This window comes from Cetorhinus maximus, chromosome 2, assembly GCF_964194155.1.
Source record: "Cetorhinus maximus chromosome 2, sCetMax3.hap1.1, whole genome shotgun sequence".
In the NCBI taxonomy this organism is placed as follows: domain Eukaryota; kingdom Metazoa; phylum Chordata; class Chondrichthyes; order Lamniformes; family Cetorhinidae; genus Cetorhinus; species Cetorhinus maximus.
The window spans coordinates 70077388-70096564 of record NC_135880.1 but is presented as its reverse complement, the minus strand read 5'-3'; the positions used below and the strand labels follow the sequence as shown (position 1 = coordinate 70096564).

General features: G+C 41.9%; 1 protein-coding gene across 1 annotated transcript in view; it reads right to left on the bottom strand.

Annotated features, from left to right (window-relative positions):
* The window catches only part of ppip5k2 (diphosphoinositol pentakisphosphate kinase 2), a 180890-nt gene that overhangs the window by 102557 nt on the left and 59156 nt on the right, over nt 1-19177 (bottom strand). The window contains exons 16-18 of the mRNA XM_078565916.1: nt 13586-13707; nt 11176-11358; nt 7014-7155 (exon numbers count right to left, since the gene is read on the bottom strand). Coding sequence (XP_078422042.1) covers nt 7014-7155; nt 11176-11358; nt 13586-13707 — 447 coding nt within the window. The remainder of the gene's footprint in view (nt 1-7013; nt 7156-11175; nt 11359-13585; nt 13708-19177) is intronic.

Here is a 19177-nt window from a genome sequence, read left to right as displayed (position 1 = left end):
GACTCTTTCCCATGCCTGGTGATCTGCACCAACTCTTGCGTTGAAGTCACCGAGCATTTTAAGCTTGTCTGACCTTGGTACAGCAGCAATCAAGGAGTGGAGGCAATCATAGAATTTATCCTGGATTTCATCAGGGTCGGTCATGGTAGGAGCATACGTACAGAGCTGCCAGGCAGGGGGAGGTTATGCACCATTAGACGATCATTAACACCCTTGGGGAAATAAATCAACTTACTTATGAGATGGTTCATAACAGCATAGCCCACACCAGTTTTGCGCTGTTAATCTTTTTCACAGCCTTGCCAAAAGAACGTGCAACTTGCTTCCTTGAACTGACCCTCCTCAGGTAGGCAAGTTTCGCTGAAGAGGATGGCAATATGGACATTGTACCTGGTCAGCTCTCAACTGACAAAAGCAGTTCTTCTCTCAGGTCTGTTGGCTGTGGTGTTTTCCATGAGGGCAAACACATTCTATACGCCAATGGTGAATGGTGTCACCTTTACTTTCTATTTTGAGATCGGCTCACAACTGCATTGGTAGGATCCCCCCAGCTGTGGCCTGCTGGCCAGGGTAAGTGAAGGAGACAATGTTTATTGCATCTTTTTTGATTCCTTTCCTCAAACTAGGGAGGTGAGCAACGTAGTCCTGAAAAGGGCTGCTCAATCACTCAGTGGGCTGCCGAGTTCCACTTCTGCTTCCTTCCATTGAAAAATGGCCCTATGACCTGAGTCACCTTGTCATTTGCAGCTACATCTGCTGCTAAGTCACTTGCCCATCACCACTGGACTTCTGAGAGGCAGGTGACAATGACAAATAGTAGAAAAATGATGAGCATGACTTGTGCATGAATTGGATTATATTGAGTGAACAGTTGCACATAGTCAGCCTCACTCTTTTGCCCTGACTATCTTGGTTCAGTGGCAAAACGAGTCTCAATGGCTGGAGACAGATCTGGATGCAGCAAGCGACCTGGATGTCTTCTGTGTCTTGTCGTGCTCTACACGTTTCGCAACAGTGCTGAACCACCTTCAAGGCTATTGGACCTAAAATAGTCTCATCCGCCCAATCCACCAGCATCAGTCTTCGAGTGTCAGGGTAGACAAATCCCCAAGTTGTTGAGGGTAGGAGAACTGACAACTACCCTTACCTGGTTTAGACCACCCGTAGAAGCAGTTTACCAGAATGTGGCCACTGTCACATGCTAAGAGCTTCTTGGAGCCATAGGTGAGAGCTAGATGAAGGCGAGGACCAATACAGGGTGAGCCACTCCAAAGTGTGTGGCAAGCCCGTCTTTACACTCAGGTTGTAAATAGCTTCCCCAGCACTGATCCTTGCAGAACTCCATAAGACAAAGTCTGTCAACTTGAAAATGCCCCATTTACCCCTACTCTTCTACCTGTCTGTTAACCAGTCCTCTATCCAAGCTAATATATTAGCTTCAATTTCATGAGACCTCGTCTTGCATATTAATTTTTTGTTTGACACCTTTTGGATATACAAGTATGCAACATTTACTGGTTCCCCTTTATCTACCCTACTGTTTACATCCTGTAAAAACTGTAATAAATTTGGCAAACACAATTTCCCTTTTGTAAAACCTTACTGAGTTTGGTTGATCATACAATGATTTTAAGTGCATTGTTAAGACTTCCTTAATAATAGATTCCAACATTTTCCCAACAACTGATGTCAGGCTAACTGGCCTGTAACTCCCTGTTTTTTCTCTCCCTCCTTTCTTGAATAGTGGGGCTACATTTACTAATTTCCTATCCACCAGGACTATTCTAGAATCTAGGGAACGTTGGAAAATCATAACCGGCGTACCCATCATCTCTGCAGCTACCTCTTTCAGAACGCTCAGATATAGGTCATCACATCCTGGGGGTTTGTCTGATTTTAGTCCCTTACATTTCTCCAGTACTTTTTCTCTGCTAGTTTAAGTTTCTCACTCTTATTAGCCCCTTGGTTACCCACTATTTCTGGTATTGGTATATAATCTGTGTCTTCTACTGTGAAGACAAGAAGAAAATATTTGCTCAATGTCTCTGCCATGTCCTTATTCCATGATAATTTCTCCTGCCCCTGCCTCTAAAGGGCCAACACTTAGTTTAGCTGCTCTCTTCCTTTTTATATACTTAAAAGAGCTCTTACAATCTGTTTTTATATTCCTGGTTAATTTACTCTCGTGTTTGATTTTTTTTTTCTATTTTTATCAACTTTTTGGTGGCCCTTTGCTGATTTCTAAAACACTCTCAATCCTTGGGCTTGCGACTTTTCTTTGCAACATTAAAAGCCTTTATTTAAACAAATCTAATACTATTCTGAACTTCTTTAGCAAGCCACAGAAGGATCTTCCTTGGTGAGTTTTTGTTTTTAATGTATTGTATTTCTGTTGAACATTTTGGATGGTTTTTTAAAAGGTTTCCCACTGTTTATTTACCACCGTACCTTTTAGTGTAATCTTAATGCTGGCACCATTCTTGTAAATCTTTTTTTGGTTTTCTGCAGTGCTTCTGTGTTTTTATAGTATACGGACTAGAGCTACACACATTAAGTGTGGCCTGACCAGAGTGCTATGGTCTTCTATACCCTGGAAGGGTACAGGCTACAAGGATTATATACACTACAAGGTCACACTTAGGAGCAGGGGTAAGAGTGGCCGAAGGAAAAAAGGTCTGAAATTTTTTGAGAGAAGGAATTGTGTATTGTAGCATTTTTAATGGGCTATAGTGAAAAGCAAACACTTCTAGGCCACTTCAAATGGGTGGAATTATTAGGTAGAAACAATTCCATTTGCTTACCCTCAATTACCATCATTAATGTGGACCAATGCATTTGTATCAAATCACCAAAGTGACCTCAGCATTTCAGCGTTCAATGAACTTGCTGCATTTCATACTGGATGAAGTCCACACGAACAACAGAACAAGATCTTGCCAGATTACGTACACGCCAGTGCTTGCAAACAATTTTCCAATGTAACCCCATTTTTAACTTTCCACCGCCTTCTCAAAGACAATTAGGGAAGGGCAAAAAAAAACTGGCTTTGCAAGCGACGCCCACGTCCCATGAACAAATATATATATATATACACACACACAAAAACTCTTGTAAATTAACGTGACTCCAGACATTAGCAAGAACGTCACAGCTGTAAAGCAGCATAGTAACATTTGGTATATAATTAAAGATCACATAAGAAAGATCAACATTTTTTTTATTCATTCATGGGATGAGGGCGTCGCTGACTATGCCAACATTTATTGCTCATCCCTAATTGCCCTCAAGAAGATGGTGGTGAACTGCCTTCTTGAACCGCTGCAGTCCATGTAGGTACACCCACAACACTGTTAGGGAGGAAATTCCAGGATTTTGACCCAGTGACAGTGAAGGAACAGTGATATGTTTCCAAGTCAGGATGGTGAGTAGCTTGGAGGGGAACTTCCAGGTGGTGGTGTTCCCATGTACCTGCTGCCCTGTCCTTCTAGATGGTAGCAGTTGTGGGGTTGGAAGGTGCTGTTTAAGTTCCCACCACCATATTAATACAGGAATGTGTTTTAGATTACTTTGTAAAAATAATTTAAGTACACAAGCAGGTTTCAGCCAAGCTCTATGTATTACATGACGATTGAAAGCTCAGTGAGCTCAGAAAGCCCCCTCCCCCACCACACACCTACATACACGTTGTAATCAGCTCCTCTCCCACACCACAAACACCCCCTGCACTCACTCAGCAGCACCTCTTCCCAACCCCTCTGCTCCCCAATCACTCATTCAGCACTCCTCTTTCTTAAAATCCCTCCCCGCCACAATCCCCACACTCACAGCAGCCCCTCTGCCCAAATCCCCCTCTCCTTCACTCACTCATCCTTCCCCACCCAGTCCACCACTGCAACTCCCGTAGCAGAGGCAGCACCAGGAAGACGCCCCAGCGCCGGAAGGCACTCTGCAGGATGTAAATTGGAGCAGCAGTTACTGGGGGTACAGCCTCAGCATCCCAATATCATGAAGCGAGTCACTGGGGCTGTAATTGGATTAAATGGAAGTCTAAGCCAGATCAAAATTGGTTGCCGAATGAAGAGAGGATCAGGTGGAGGTTAGAAAATAAAAGGGCAGGTTTCCATGATCCAAGTCAGAACTCTGCCAAAAATGGCAGAAATTTCACACCGCTGCTTAGGAACTTTGATATTGACTTCCGAGTTGAGGGAGAAGCTCGCCCAGGATCACTGCACCTGAGACAACCAAATATAAGAAACAGCGTGACCTCCTTTGGAAGCAGGCGCATGTGAGAGGTAGAGAGAAAATGCAAGGAGAGGAACTCCTGAGCAGCAACTCATCCAGAACTCTGTGGTATCCTGTCCTATTTGCAACAGAACCTTCTGGGCACAGATCAGACTTTGCAGTCACCACTGCTAAGTGCCCACTGCTACCCTATCAAATATGCCAAATGAAGAACAAGGTCACCTTTGCCTCAAGGGCGAAGAAAAAAGGTCGACCTTAGTAATGAGAGCGTCGCTGGCTAGGCCAACATTTATTGCTCATCCCTAATTGCCCTCGAGAAGATGGTGGTGAACTGCCTTCTTGAACCGCTGCAAAATTTTTGAATCGTGCAAACCAAGGAGAACCAGAACGCAAAAAGTCCAAATGGGCAGTCGCTGCTCGAGCTCCAGCCACTGAGCGGGTTGCAGGTAACACAGCTACAAGCCCTGGACGGTGAGGACTTCCTCCATTCCGCACACACCATTTGCGCCATTTTATAAGCAACTCCCGCTTGCCAGACACAACGAAGCTCAGCCTCATGGGATGTGAGTTCATTCTCTGGCTGCGCTTCTCTCAGCGCAATCAGGATGTTAGGAGGTATTGATTGTGGATGGTTGATTTCTGCTTAATCGTGGAAGGGAGAAAACTAGCTGTATTCTCCCTTTGATGGAGCAAAAGTTGACAGAATCGAGATTTCCCTTGGGAAACCCGAGAGTAGTCTTTCAGGAGTATTGGGCAATCCTCATTACAGAAGGTAATTTTTTAGGTTGAATCTCTTCCACTGCTTCCCACCAGCTATTTTGACCTGACAATTTGTCCGGAATCCCTGAGGACCTTCAACATGAAGTTATAGAACTGCAAAGCAACATTGTGCTTCAGGCTAAATACAATTACCTACCTATTTTACAGACTCCATGTAGGTGCCAATGAATTGCCAAACTTGAGGACATGCGCTGAAAATTGAATCGCTGTTTTGATCTGCTTGTGCTGTGAGCAGTTTTTTTCAAAACTATCTTGCAAAGAACCATTTGTGTGGCAGATTAACAGGTGTGAATTTGGAAAACCAGATGAGAGTAGCAACATCAGTGCTAGCAGACATAACAAGGCTCATTAAGGAAAAGCAAGCATTGCATTAAAACAGTGGGTGAGTTGAATGTTTCTGTACTTTTTCTAAAAAAAAAATTAAGTTGGTTTCTGTGCGTGTGTGGGGCCCACGACTGATTTTGTCTATATGTGAGTGGCCCTTAATAAGAAAGAGCTTCCCCACTCCTGGGGTAAGGGGTGATATGCACAAGGATTGGTTAGCTAACAGGAAACAGAAAGTAGGCATAAATATATCATTCTCAGGTTGGCAAGGCATGACAAGTGGAGTGCCACAGGGAATCAGCGCTGGGACTCAGCTGTTTACAATTTATATCAATGACTTGGATGAAGGGACCGAATGTATGATAGCTAAGTTAGCTGATGACACAAAGGTAGGTAGGAAATTAAGTTGTGAAAGGACGTAAGGAGTCTGCAAAGAGACACAGATAGGTCAAATAAGTGGGCAAAAATTTGGCAGATGGGGTATAATGTGGGAAAATGTGAACTTACCCACAGGAAGAATAAAAAAGCAGGATATTATTTAAATGGAGAAAGATTGTATAATTCTGAGGTGCAGCAGAATCTGGGTATCCTGGTACATGACTCACAAAAAGTTGGTATGCAAGTGATTAGGAAGGCAAATGGAATGTTGTTGTTTATTGCAAGGGGAATTAAACATACAAGTAAGGGTTATTTGCTACAGTTGTACAGGGTGTTGGTGAGACCACATCTGGAGTGCTATGTAGAGTCTTGGTCTCCTTACTTAAGAAAGGGTATAAATGTGTTAGAAGTAGTTCACAGAAGGTTCACTCGACTGAAACCATGGATAGGTGGGGTTATCTTATGTGGAAAGAGTGAACAGGCTGGGCTTCTATCCATTGGAGTTTAGAAGATCGAGAGGTGTTCTAATTGAAACATAAAAAATCCTGAGGGGACTTTACAGGGTGGATCCTGAAAGGGTATTTCCCCTTGTGGGAGACACTAGAACTAGGGGGACAGAGTTTTAAAATAAGGGGTCCACCATTTAAGGAGACATTTTTTCTCAGAGGGTTTTGAATCTTTGGAACACACTTCCCTGGAGACCAGTAAAGGCAGGGTCATTGAGTATTTTTAAGGCAAAGGTCGATTCTTGACTGACTAACAAGGGAGTCAAAGGTTATCAGGGATAGGCAGAATGTGGAGTTGAGGCCACAATTAGATTAGCGATGATCGTCTGTTTGGTGGAGCAGGCTTGAGGTGCCGAATGGCCTGCTCCTATGTATGCTCTGTTTGGCATCTACGAATTTTGATGTTAAGTTACTTGTCCCTAGTCCAAATCATTAATATAAATTATGAACAACAGGGGTTCTTGTGAAACACCACTTTCTACCTTCCTCCGGTCTTAATAACTGCTCTTTACCTCTATTCTCTGCTAATTTTTTAAGCCATTTGCTATCCATTCAGCTATTTATCATGACCCCACATGACCTTACCCTTGGAATACAACTGTTGTACCCTATTGAAGGATCTTGATATTTGTTTCTAGAATACTTTATTTTTTATATTACTTGCTAATTTAATTTCATAATCCCTTGCTTCTCTAATTGTTATTTTGACATCTTTCCTAACCTCTTCATGTTCCCTTTTGTCATCCTTTCCCTTTTTGTCTATGTATAAATGAAATACCTTACCAGCTGATTTGGGATCTTCCATCCTCTGTCTAATTTGGGATGTCAGGCTCTGAATCAGGGCGTAAACCTTATCACAGGTCTTAACAGGGTTTTTGATTAACTGCATTGACTTAATTATAGAACTGTTTTTAGTTGGAGCAAGCTGCAAAAGACAAAAATGTTAAAGAAAGAAGACTATTACAGACCATAATATACGTCAAATAATTAAGAAAAAACATACATTAGTTAAATACACTCCATTTTTTCTTTGGGAGGGAAGAAAGAGAACAAAAGGTCAAAAAGGAATAACAAAGACTTCAGAAAGAGGGGGAAAAAGGAAAAGGAGAAATAAAAAAGGCACCATTTCTGATCACTAAACCACAAAGTAATCATTCTAACTTTGGAGGCAACACAGAGAATAGTATTGGTGTTGACTCCTTGGAAAGGATTTTCCCTATAGCCTTCAGGGCCCTGATGTCAGGATCAAATGGTGGTCAGAAGTCTGTCCCTGTGGAGGACAGTCACCTGACAGTGATTTTCCTTGAATTGGTTAATTAGCAGCCAGAGGGTCTCACCGTCCAGTTAAGTAGGCTGGCATTTTCAGGCACCCTCGCTCCAACTTATTAAAGTTTTAAATTTAAAAAATAGAATCAGCTACCCAGCCTCCACTGTGGACAGGCAACCTCTCCACAGGCAACCTGTTCCTGAAGTCAGGCAGGCATGAAGAGAAGGGCCTCAAACCCTGCCAAGAGCACTGGCCCCTCTTCATCGATCACCTGGAGGCCACCGCCTGCCAGCTACACTGTTCCCAGCACCTTCGGGTACCTGGAGCCAACTGGAAAATTCCAGTTTGCCTCTGCCAACTGGTCTTTAAACAGGCTAAATTGACTACCAGCCGTTCCCCCATCCTCACTCAAGGTAAATGGCAAAGGGACAGGACAGTGCCAGGGAACTAGTGAAATTCCTGCCTGTCCACCTCTGTGTTCGCTCTCATTGTAGCCTAAAACTTCAGTGCCTGGTGTCAGAGATGGAGGTTAAGATAAACTGGGGACCTTTGAGGCCACAAAGGTCCCCAAAGGATATGTTTGAGAAGTGATCTTTCAGAAGTATACACAGGACAGTAAAACTGTGGAAAAGGTAAACCTGAAAAACCACTTCAAAACAACATAAGACAAATTTAGAACTAATAACAATAACTAATAAAGCTTTTCTTCAAGGAGTAATCACTGCGTGGAAATTAACTTCAAGATAAGGTGACTGAAAACCAAGATGACAGCAAAAAATGCCATTTTATTCTGGTCTCCACTGGGACTGCATTCACATGTATGCCCAAGCTCTGATTTATAATCCAGAAATAAGGGCAAAACAAAAATTGTAAGGACCAAAGTACAGAGAATCAGAAACAGCTAAAAAGCCTTTGGATCAAGGGTGTCCAAGGTAGCCACATTAAAGATTAGAGTTAACCTGCAATTAAACTTTCAGAACACCCTGGGTTCAGACAAGGATGTATGATAATTTCCATCCTTCCTCCCTTATTTAGGTTGTCAGATCCTTGTCATCCAAAGCCCCGCAACCTTCAGAATGGATTTCTCAGGCAAAAACCAAGAGGAGAGGTTCATTAAATGGTCCAAATGTATGGGTGAAGGTGAAAATAGTCACTAAGTTCACATAAAAGAGTTGAAGAAATCAGAAGCCTTTGCAAATTGTGTAGAGAAGCCAAAGTATACCTTCTCTGTAAACAAAAGCCCTGGGCTCCTGACAGCTTTTTATTGGCATGGAGGAACCAATAACTATAAAAAGAGGTGGAGTGATTGAGGCTCCTTTATGCATTCCAGACTTTGCCTTTGAATAGGAAACAACCAAGAGGGACTCAAAGTCTTGAACAATGCCCTCAGATATAGCATGTTCACAGGTGACCCATAACCCAAGACACTACTAGAACTAATTAATGCAGCAACTTCAGGGGTCTTAGTTGAAACTGGTAAGCCTAACAACATCCAAGAATGGTTAGGAAAAAGCCTATACTAGGCTGGCAATAGTCTACACCAAACTGCCCAAGTAGTGGCACAGGTCAAAAGGGAATCTTTCTCCTCAGAGCTATGGTTGAAGTGATACGGTGCTACAAAGCTTCTCCACAATATGGGAAAAAAATGAACAGAAGACATATATGCATGAAGCAGCTTTTACACAGCACAGGAATGGGAAAGTCACATGTGCAACAAGCCCAGCATTATTTTTGTTTTGATCACCAATTTTTGGCCTGAGACACAGTTCTATGGGCACTAGTTGTCATCCAGTGCCTCACCAAGTTCCATTATTCATGGGTGAGTTTGACCATAAGTATCAGTAGGGGGGGAAATTAATCATTTCTTTACTGAACTCCAAACAAGGACACTTCTGGAAGGAACATTTAGATAGGGATCGAGAATGTGGGAACTTCAGCCATTTTTTTCCTTCCTAAAACAAGAAGCCTGAGGCCAAACATAGGTGGAAATTCACTTCAACCCATTTTCAGGCCTGAAACAGTCAGCGTGTGCCAGAGCCCCAAGATTCACCGGAAATTAAGCATCAGGCATCATCAGCATATTGGCACTGAGCTGTAAATGTCAATCAGGCAACCAGAGAAAGTTCGCTGGTTCCATGAGGACAAAGCTACATCAGCAGCAGTCTTCAGGGGCTACCATGGAGCCAGTAGGAGGATTGCTCTTCCTGCCTCTACGTTTAGGTAAATTAAAAAAAAACATGCTTTTCTGGTATCTGTCTACTTTACTGATATGATCTTGAATACCACAACCCTGGTGCCAGATGCATTCAGACCCACCCAATTTCAGAAAGGGGGTCCTCAAACAAACATTAACCCCTTTGTATGGGAAAAAGGGAACCTAACATCTGTTTCAGGTGTGGACCTTGAACATCTATAGTGCAGCCTTTACCAATATAGCTGGCGGCACATATTCGGTGTGGAGTGTGCATACACAAGTCACTTGCCATATTCAACACTTTGTTGCAAAAAGTCAACAAGTGTTTAGGCCATAGTATCTTTTGACTGCAACATCCTCAGAGGTCAGCTCTCGCTGACTATCAAGCATCTGAGTTTCCTGCAATGTTTAGCTCAACCTCTGCAAAGCTACATCGTACAACTTAAGAGTACAGACCCCTGCATGAACTTTCTCCAACAGAAAAGTACAAATCCTGGCCCTCACCGACAATGTGGCTAGGGTTCAGAGATTGAAATATTGAAAGATGATTAAAATCTATAGTTTACAAATTCTAACATTACAATCAAGGAGGAGGAAAGCATTGCAAAAAGGTAAATATGAAAATCATAATAATTTGGAGGCACTGGATGACAACTAGTGCCCATGAAGAATGGGCAAGAGAGGTGAAATGTGAAAAAATGTTACCTAATCCCATATCAAACTTCATACTTTCAAATCCAAGCACTGATTAAGGCAAAGTGCAAAATTACCTATTAATATCATGTTGATATAAAATTGGCTGATCTGACTCAAACTAAAATTACATCATACATCCACCAGTAAAATTAGAGTCTAGAAGTTATTGGAAGTCCTCAGTGTATGAACAAGGGGATGGCATCTGGAAGTCATTTTCTTTCTTTTTCCTCTTTACATTCTTCAAGTACTGTCAACCTTCTCCAATCCCTTCTCTTCTACTGTCTTGGTCCGTGGGATTACCCTCACTTGGTTCATGTTTGTGTGTCCAATTATAGCCTGAACAGCTGTAGCAAGGTCTTTTCTTCCTGCTCTGCCACCACAGAGTACCTTGTTCGAAGCTTTGTACTTACTTCCCCAAACTCTTCCACCTCTGCTTCCTTTCCTTTAAGGTTCTCCTCTGTCATTTTCTGACCCACTTAGAATTCACCTTCATTATCAAGCTTTTAGTCAACCTTTTCCATCATTAGTTTGGTACTCATTTTATTGATAAATTTATAAATACCAAGTAGTTGTTTTGCTGGTGTGATGAGAGTTTGCCACATTAATGGAAAGCACTCAACACTCCAGACTGCCCTAACTCAACCAAATATTGTTGTGTGAGGATGAGATCAATATGGCATCATTCAGATGACCAAAGAAAAAACATTTTTTCAAATTAACTTCTTAGCATACAAATAAATCACAAAATATGAACACAAATGTTCGAATGGAAAGAAGCCATCACCCACCTTTTCATAATCTTCAGCAGTGAAGTCTCGGTCTTTCTGTAGAATCTCATGGAGCCGAGCTTTAACCCGCTGCTGACAACTACTCAGGGAGTCACTGTCACTGTCTAGCAAGCCATTCATGTTAGCACTTTTAACCATCTGTACAAGAATTGGGGTTAGCTCCCCTTCCAGAGCTAGCAATCCCTAGTTGTAAATAGTCAACATAATTTTAGGCATTACTTCACATAGAAACAAATCCATCTCATTTTTTATCATTTACAGCAGCACTTTGGACTATTATAAATAGAATTTACCATAGTTAGCAAAACTGGACACTACCCAAAATTTGCCTTCTGTTTCTGATGTTATTTTGACATTGCATTTGAGAACACATGGTTCATATTACTTTCTTTTTTTTAAAAAAAAAAGGACTATGCCAATCAACTTGAAGTCTTTATCAGGTAAATAACTGATCGTTAGCTTTGTCAGCATGGCAGATATGGCTACGTATTTAATCAAATCTCATTCTACAGATGCTGATAACCTGCTGACACTGCTGATGCAGAATATTCTAGCACATTTCACTTCACTTTGCTTAATTTCACAACTGACTTGGTGAAGACTTAGAAAAACTGACTTCACTCAGACATTCAAATTATATTCTCAGAAGGATCAACAAATCAATATCCAAAATGTACTGTTTTAAACCAATGAGTAAAATTATTATATTGCCAGTTGTGATCTTTCAATTTGATGTGCACCCTGAGCTGCCATACATATTTCTTCTGCTTGCAACCAGATCCACTGATATCAGAGAAAAAATATTAAGAAATATTGATATACCTTGGGCTTTTCAATAAAAGTAAAGCCATGCATTTACAAAGTGCCTTTCATGGCCACAGAATGTCCCAAAGTGCTTTACAACCAATTTGGTACTTTTATAGTGTTGTCACTGTTGCAATGAAAGGAGCCAACTAAGAGACGACCTTCTGGAGCGAATTTATTGGTGCGGTGGTTTTGGGGGTGGGGGGGGGGCACTTGGAGGAGAGAAATAATGGGAGAGACAGAAAAAAACAGGAATATGACTGAGGTATGCCATCAAAGCAAGAAAAGAGCATTGATTCAAATTGGAGGAATTTCAGACCCATATCAAGAGATTCTTCATCCAAATTATTATTTTCCCTTTGACTAGACTTGTTTGTAGGGTGATGGCAGCAAAATATGAAGACTTTTGTGGGTGCTTTATGCTCTTAACAAGTATTGGTAACAGTTCAAAGCGGTTTCATTGTAATTGCTCTTTAAATCCTTAGGGCCACAATTATTTACAATATATATTAATGACTTAGATGAAGGGAGCGAATGTACTATCGCCAAGTTTGCAGATGATACAAAAATAGGTGAGAAGGCAAGCAGTGAGGGTGACAAAGAGTTTACAAAGGGATATAGATAGGTGAAGTGAGTGGGCAAAAACTTGGCAGATGGAATATAACGTAACAAAATGTGAGGTTATGCATTTCGGCAGGAAGAATAGAGGAGCTGAATATTATTTAAATGGAGAAAGACTGAAGAAAGCTACAGCACAGAGCGATTTGGGAGTCCTCGTGTATGAATCCCAAAAAGCTAGCATACAAGTTCAGCAGGTAATTGGGAAGGCAAGGGAATGTTGGCCTTTATTTCAAAGGGAATGGAGTATAAAAACAGGGAAGTCTTGCTAAAACTATACAAAGCTCTGGTTAGACCGCACCTAGAATACTACGAACAGTTTTGGTCCCCTTATCTAAGAAAAGATATACCGGTATTGGAGACAATCCAGAGAAGGTTCACGAGGTTGATCCCGGGTATGGAAGGATTTTCTTATGAGAAGAGGTTGAGTAGGTTAGGCCTGGAGTTTAGAAGAATGAGGAGTGAACTTATTGAAACATATAAGATTCTTAGGGGGCTTGACAGGGTAGATGCTGAGAGGTTGTTTCCCCTTGTGGGATAGTCTAGGACCAGAGGGCATAATCTCAGAGTAAGGGGTCTCCCATTTGAGATAGAGATGAGGAGGAATTTCTTCTGAGGGTAGTCAATCTGTGGAATTCTTTATCACAGAGGGCTGTAGAGGCTGGGTTGTTAAGTATTTTCAAGGCTGAGATTGACAGATTTTTAATCAGTAAGGGAATCAAGGGTTATGGGGAAAAGGCAGGAAAGTGGAGTTGAGGATTATCAGATCAGCCATGTTCTCATTGACTGGCAGAGCTAACTTGATGGGCCAATTGGCCTACTTCTGCTCCTACGTCTTATGGTCATTTTGAGAAAAATACTATTCTCAGAAATTAATTCTGGAAGACATCAGTTGAATAATAACTTCTATGACTACCTCGTAATACAGCTTTAAGTATATTGGTAGGCGAAAGCATAAGCACTTAATAAAATTCCAGACATTTCAAACCTTAGCAAAGGCTGCTGCTGTCATTTGAACTCTCCCTTCATCGGATGCATAGATCTTTAGATCATGCCGATACGTACTGTGCAATCGGAGCAAACCACAACCGGGAAATCCTGCATAATCTCCTGAAACAGTATATATGAAATGCAGAAAGCAAGGATAGAAGAACGTAGAAGTATCAAATATTCAACCCTTCCTAAATATTACCATGTACAACAGAAGAATTAACAATATAACATAACCTACTATACTATTTAGATCAGCAAGCACTAATTGATATTGCACTGCATAATAGTTCAGTCCTTTTCATTCAATACTTAGCACAGAGTGACATACAAATTTCCTCTGTTTATAATGATGAGTATTTGACATTTTGTATTTTAAATAGACTGTTGCCACACAATTGGGCTGAAACTGTCATTCAGCTTCTACAAATTGTTAAGCACAAATTTGAAAGAAATTCTTCCACTCTGATGTAGCAACTTCAGATTTACTGAGTGTGAACAAGATATCAACCTTTCACAGGACTGAGAAACATTGGGATGCAGAGCTGTGAATTATTTGGATGTTTATTGGTTCTATCCTGCTTGACAGTTTTCATCAAGGATAATAGCCCTTTGTTTTGTTTTTCCCTTCTGCAAAGCACCTTAGGGTATTTTCTACAGTAAAAGCACTATATTAATGCAAGTTGCAGTGCTGAACATTAGAAGCCGTAATTTTCCTCACTTGTTACAGGGTCGGGTAAAAACAGTGAAATAAAAACCTTATTTTTGTGCACATTTTCAATTTGCACCACTTGACTACCTGGCGTTACATTTCTGTCACACTTCGTGCATGGGTATCGCTTATGTAATTATCTCACAATTATGGAACTATCCAGTAGCTAGATTATATAAGTAATGTTCCAGTACACTCTTTCCTGGATTTGATGAGAGCTTGGTTCTTCTCCATGTGATTTTACCTCTCACGCAAGTTTAATTAAAACGACAAATTTGAAATATTGCGGCTTTTATTTATTGATATGTTATTTATTCCGTGTAGGTGTTCCAAGCAATTCAGCTCCAAGGTTTGATTTCATTCTGTGGTCATAACACCGATCCATACCAGCCTTCAAGCTTTCAGCTGGTTTTACCATTGGCTGGCACTGTTGTCACTGTTCCCAGGGTTGAACTTAAGCCTATTCTCAGCTACCACTACTAGCTTCTTAGCCTTCCCCCATCACTGCTCCTCATTCTTCCTGCAAACCAGAAAGGTTGATACCAACCGGGAAGAAAATTGGAATGAGTGATGAAGCAAAAATGAAATGATGAAACAAAAGACAGGAAAAAGGAGAATAATTAACCTTTAAGACAAGGAGGGAGGCAGCAAGTCAGAATTCCCAAGATGAGGGCTTAGCGACTGAAAAATTGCCTTTTAATGGTGAAGTAAAGGGAGAAGGAAATATGCAGTAGTCTGGGACGCGATTATGTATTTGGGGGTCAGGAACCCAACAACGGAACCATTTTCGGGTTCTAACTCTTCACAAGGGTGAAAGCAGTCACAGAATGCTGCTTTGCCCAAAGTCAAAAACTAATTGGAGGGTAGGTTTGGAAGCCAATTAGCAGCTTTGGGTGCAGGATGGGGGCATGACTATTAAGGTATGGGCCTGATTTAAAGGAATGATGGCAGCCATTGTAGTGGAACATTATAGTCAACAGGAGGAGATGCCAGTCTTCAGCAATTCGATTCACTCCAAGTGATATCAAGAAACGGCTGAAGGCGCTGGATATAGCAAAGGCTATGGGGCCCCGACAATATTCTGGCAATCGTGAAGATTTGTCTCCAGAACTTGTCACGCCCCAAGCCAAGCTGTTCCAGTACAGCTACGACACTGGCATCTACTCGGCAATGTGGAAAATTGCCCAGGTATGTCCTGAGCACAAAAAGCAGGACAAGTCCAGCCCAGCCAATTCCCCCCCCACGTCAGCCTGCTCTTGATCAGCAGTAAAGTGATAGAAGGCGTCATCAACAGTACAATCAAGTGGACTGGAACCAAATTAGAACAGCTTGGCTAGGGATGCGGAAAGTTCTGGAACACAAATTTTCGGTACAATTGCAGGACTAGTGTCAGGGCCCACAGCCTTTGCAGTATCCCGCGCCTTCAGCCGTTTCTTGATATCACGTGGAATGAATTGAATTGACTGAAGCCTGGCATCTGTAATGCTGGAGACCTCCAGAGGAGGGCACATGGCCAAGTGGGCAATGAAGAGATGGGAATACTTGAAGGGGTTGAAAAGATAATGAAATATGTAAATGAATGCCAAAAGCTCAGTTGCACTGGGGGCCCTCTAAAGAGGCTTCTGCTGTCAGATGAAATTCTCATGGTCCTCTTGTCTCTCCCAGAGTGTCAATTTTGGAAGGCAGCATGCCAGAGATGTTGCATCATCACCGGGGCCTTGGGTGAGAAGGAACCAGCAGAGCCAGCACCATCATACCATTCAAGCACACTCTTCACCTACGCACGTACACTCACATCAATGGGTCCTTGCATGCAACTAGAAAGAGTGGTACTGGGTGAAAAGCACAGCACTGGTGACTAGGATGAGGTAAAAGAGGCAGAGTGTCAAGAAGATATAATAATTCTCAATGTTATTGGAATTTATTGTAAAATAGGGTAATAGTGGGATGTGTCTATATATGTCTGTGTGCGTCAGAGATTTAATTGAATTACAGGCAGCTAATCTGGGTGCTTTGATCTAAAAAGAGGTTAGGTTTGAAATGTTAATTAGATAAACATGGGAAGTTTAGAAACATAGGTATCAAGGAAACATTTGCATTTTGAAATAAATCTTCTTCAGAAGGAAGAGTCATACGGACTCGAAACGTCAACTCTGTTTCTCTCTCCACAGATGCTCTCGGACCTGCTGAGGTTTTCCAGTATTTTCTGTTTTTGTTTCAGATTTCCAGCATCTGCAGTATTTTGCTTTGATCCTATTTAAATAAACCAGACTAGGTTGAAATGTGTCACTTAGCCAGGTGAAGTTTAGAAACGGTATGTTTATTTATCCCAAAGGTTACTGGTAAAACTTAGTGCTATGAGAGGGTTTTATTATCAGGGAGGTAAAGTCCAAAGACATAGTGAAACAATGGTATTTGCATTCAAAGAGAAAGATATGAAGAGAGAAGGAGCAAGGGCTGTGTGTAAGGAAAGGCATTTTTAAGATCTTACAAGACTATGAAAAAGCCTTCGGCATCTATGCCTCAAGCTGATGTCTTCAAAGGAGTGAAGTTAAGAAAACTCACTTGGGAGTCAACTTGTTCAGGATATCATGCTTATTTGCCAGGGTCTTTTAAAATCTGTGTGTCTTACTGTTGCCTTAACAAAAGTGTGATTGGGAGTTACATTGATTAGGGGGATTTAGAAATTATCATAGTAGTGATTTGTAGATCTATGTATGTATTGAAAGTCATTTCTTCTATTAATAAATGTTTAATCTAGTTTTGTAAAAACCTTTCAGACTTGGTGGACTTATTACTATGAATTCAGGGCACATCTCTCAAAATTTATGCAAATTGCAAAACAAGTTGTGTCAGCTGTTCCAAGGTTCCCTTTGGGATTTGACCAACGTAACATTTATCATTGGCTGTGCCATAACACGGGCAGTTGTGGGCAGTCTCCCTCGGAGAATAGAGGACAGGCTTAGCCATGCTTTTTGAGCAAAGATGCAGGGCCTCGGGGGTCACAAGCAAGGCATCTCTACCTTGACCAGCAGCATGGGATGTGTGCCCACATGTCAGAGCTCCCAGAGTTCAATGCAGAGTCATAGGCTTCAAATGGAGGAGTCCATTCAGCTCATGTATACCACTGCAGCTCAGGGCTTGCAACTGTAATGGTCCCAGCTGATGTTAATACTGGACAAGTCAGATCCCAAAGCAAAACCTGGTTTAATAGCTCCTTTTATTTCTTGTTTAGAAACCGTGGAGGGCAGTTAGTGAATACATTCACAGGAATCTGCCAGTGTACTTTTAACACAAATAAAACTTTTATTACGAAAAATGAACTATATTACACTAGACAAAAAGGTTGGAAAGATTTCAATACAAACAAAAAATGAGTCAAATCACACTATTCCTTCACTCCAACTATACCTTTACAGATGCACACAAATTCGTAAAGATACATAATTTACAATATTTATTTTATATTCTACTATTCAGGGTTAATTATCCGGTACACGTGAACTAATCGGGAACTGTGATTGGTCACACCATGTTCCAAAACAAGCAACAAATGCCACCAAAGCAGATTTCATGGATTTTTTATCAACCCCCCCCACAGATGCTTATTACACCAGGGCCAGCCGGTTTCACCGAAAGTGTCTTTCTCACGAGGGTTTCCAATTTCCACACTCTAAGAACTCATCTTGGAATTGTCTCCCAAACGTCACCACCACTCGGCCACCTTCAACAATGATCTACCTGCGGGATTTCAATCTCTCCTTCTGATGTTCCTTTCCCCTGGATCTCCACGTGCACTCAAGCTTCATCTTCCAAACACACCTACAGATATTTGGCCTTGCCAAGCACAGCACCACTGCTCCAAAGGCCTACAGTAAGCAGTCACCAACCTTTAACTGACTCCTCAGATATTCTGGCTTCTATCAAGCCCACTTTGCTTCAAGCCTGCTCCCCACAGCTTTCTCTCTAACTCTGAGCCAACTGCTCTGCTCCTTAATCTCAACTTTGTTCAACAGGTTCTATTTCTGATCTCTGTCCTTGCCCTTTACCTAGAATTATCTTCTGGGGCCTCTTTCTGTCCTTCTCCCTGGTTTGGGGCCTTCTCCCTGTCCCCTAATTATGTCCTGCTCCTTGGCACACCTTCTCAGTCACTCATCTTCATGTCACCTGACCTCCAGTTTCAGAGTTTCAATTTTCTTCTTTTTCCCCCCCTTATGCACCGGTGCAGGGCTGGTTTCCAATCTGAGACAGTCAAAAAAATAATGAACTGCACATGCACGCAGGGCCGGTTCCTGGCCTGAAGATGAGAAAATCTACCATTTGCGCACATGTAGCCATTCCTCAGCTGCCGCATGCACAGGAACCACGAAGCCCGCTGGAGACTGTAGCTCCCAGCCTCCCAACTCCTGATCTCCAATTTAAACTAAGTTATTTTTCCTCTTGGGGTTCATCACACAATGCACAAGACTCTCCAGTGAGAGAGTGGCCAATCTCACGGAGAGTCATATGTGGTTGCACTCTGAATGGATGCAGGAACAGTGCAAAGACATGCATAGAATGCACGTAACGATCTTTAGTGTTGACCAGTGATGCTGAGGGTGCAGAGGCATGAAGTGGATGCCTGCTGCACCCCAGCTGTTGGTCCCTTCCACTTGCACTGTTCCTGATCCATCGTGTAACCCCAAAAAATTCCAAACTGCCTTTGATGAGCTAGCAAGTTCATTAACAAGTTCAGTTGGCCCATAATCTGAATCAGGCAGGTTGCGGGGTCACATCTTTCATCCTCCTGAGCAAAATCGCCTACAGTCAGAATGGTGGTGATGACCCAGCACAACGACCAGTGGTGCTAAATGTCACGCCTACCCACCTCCATACTCA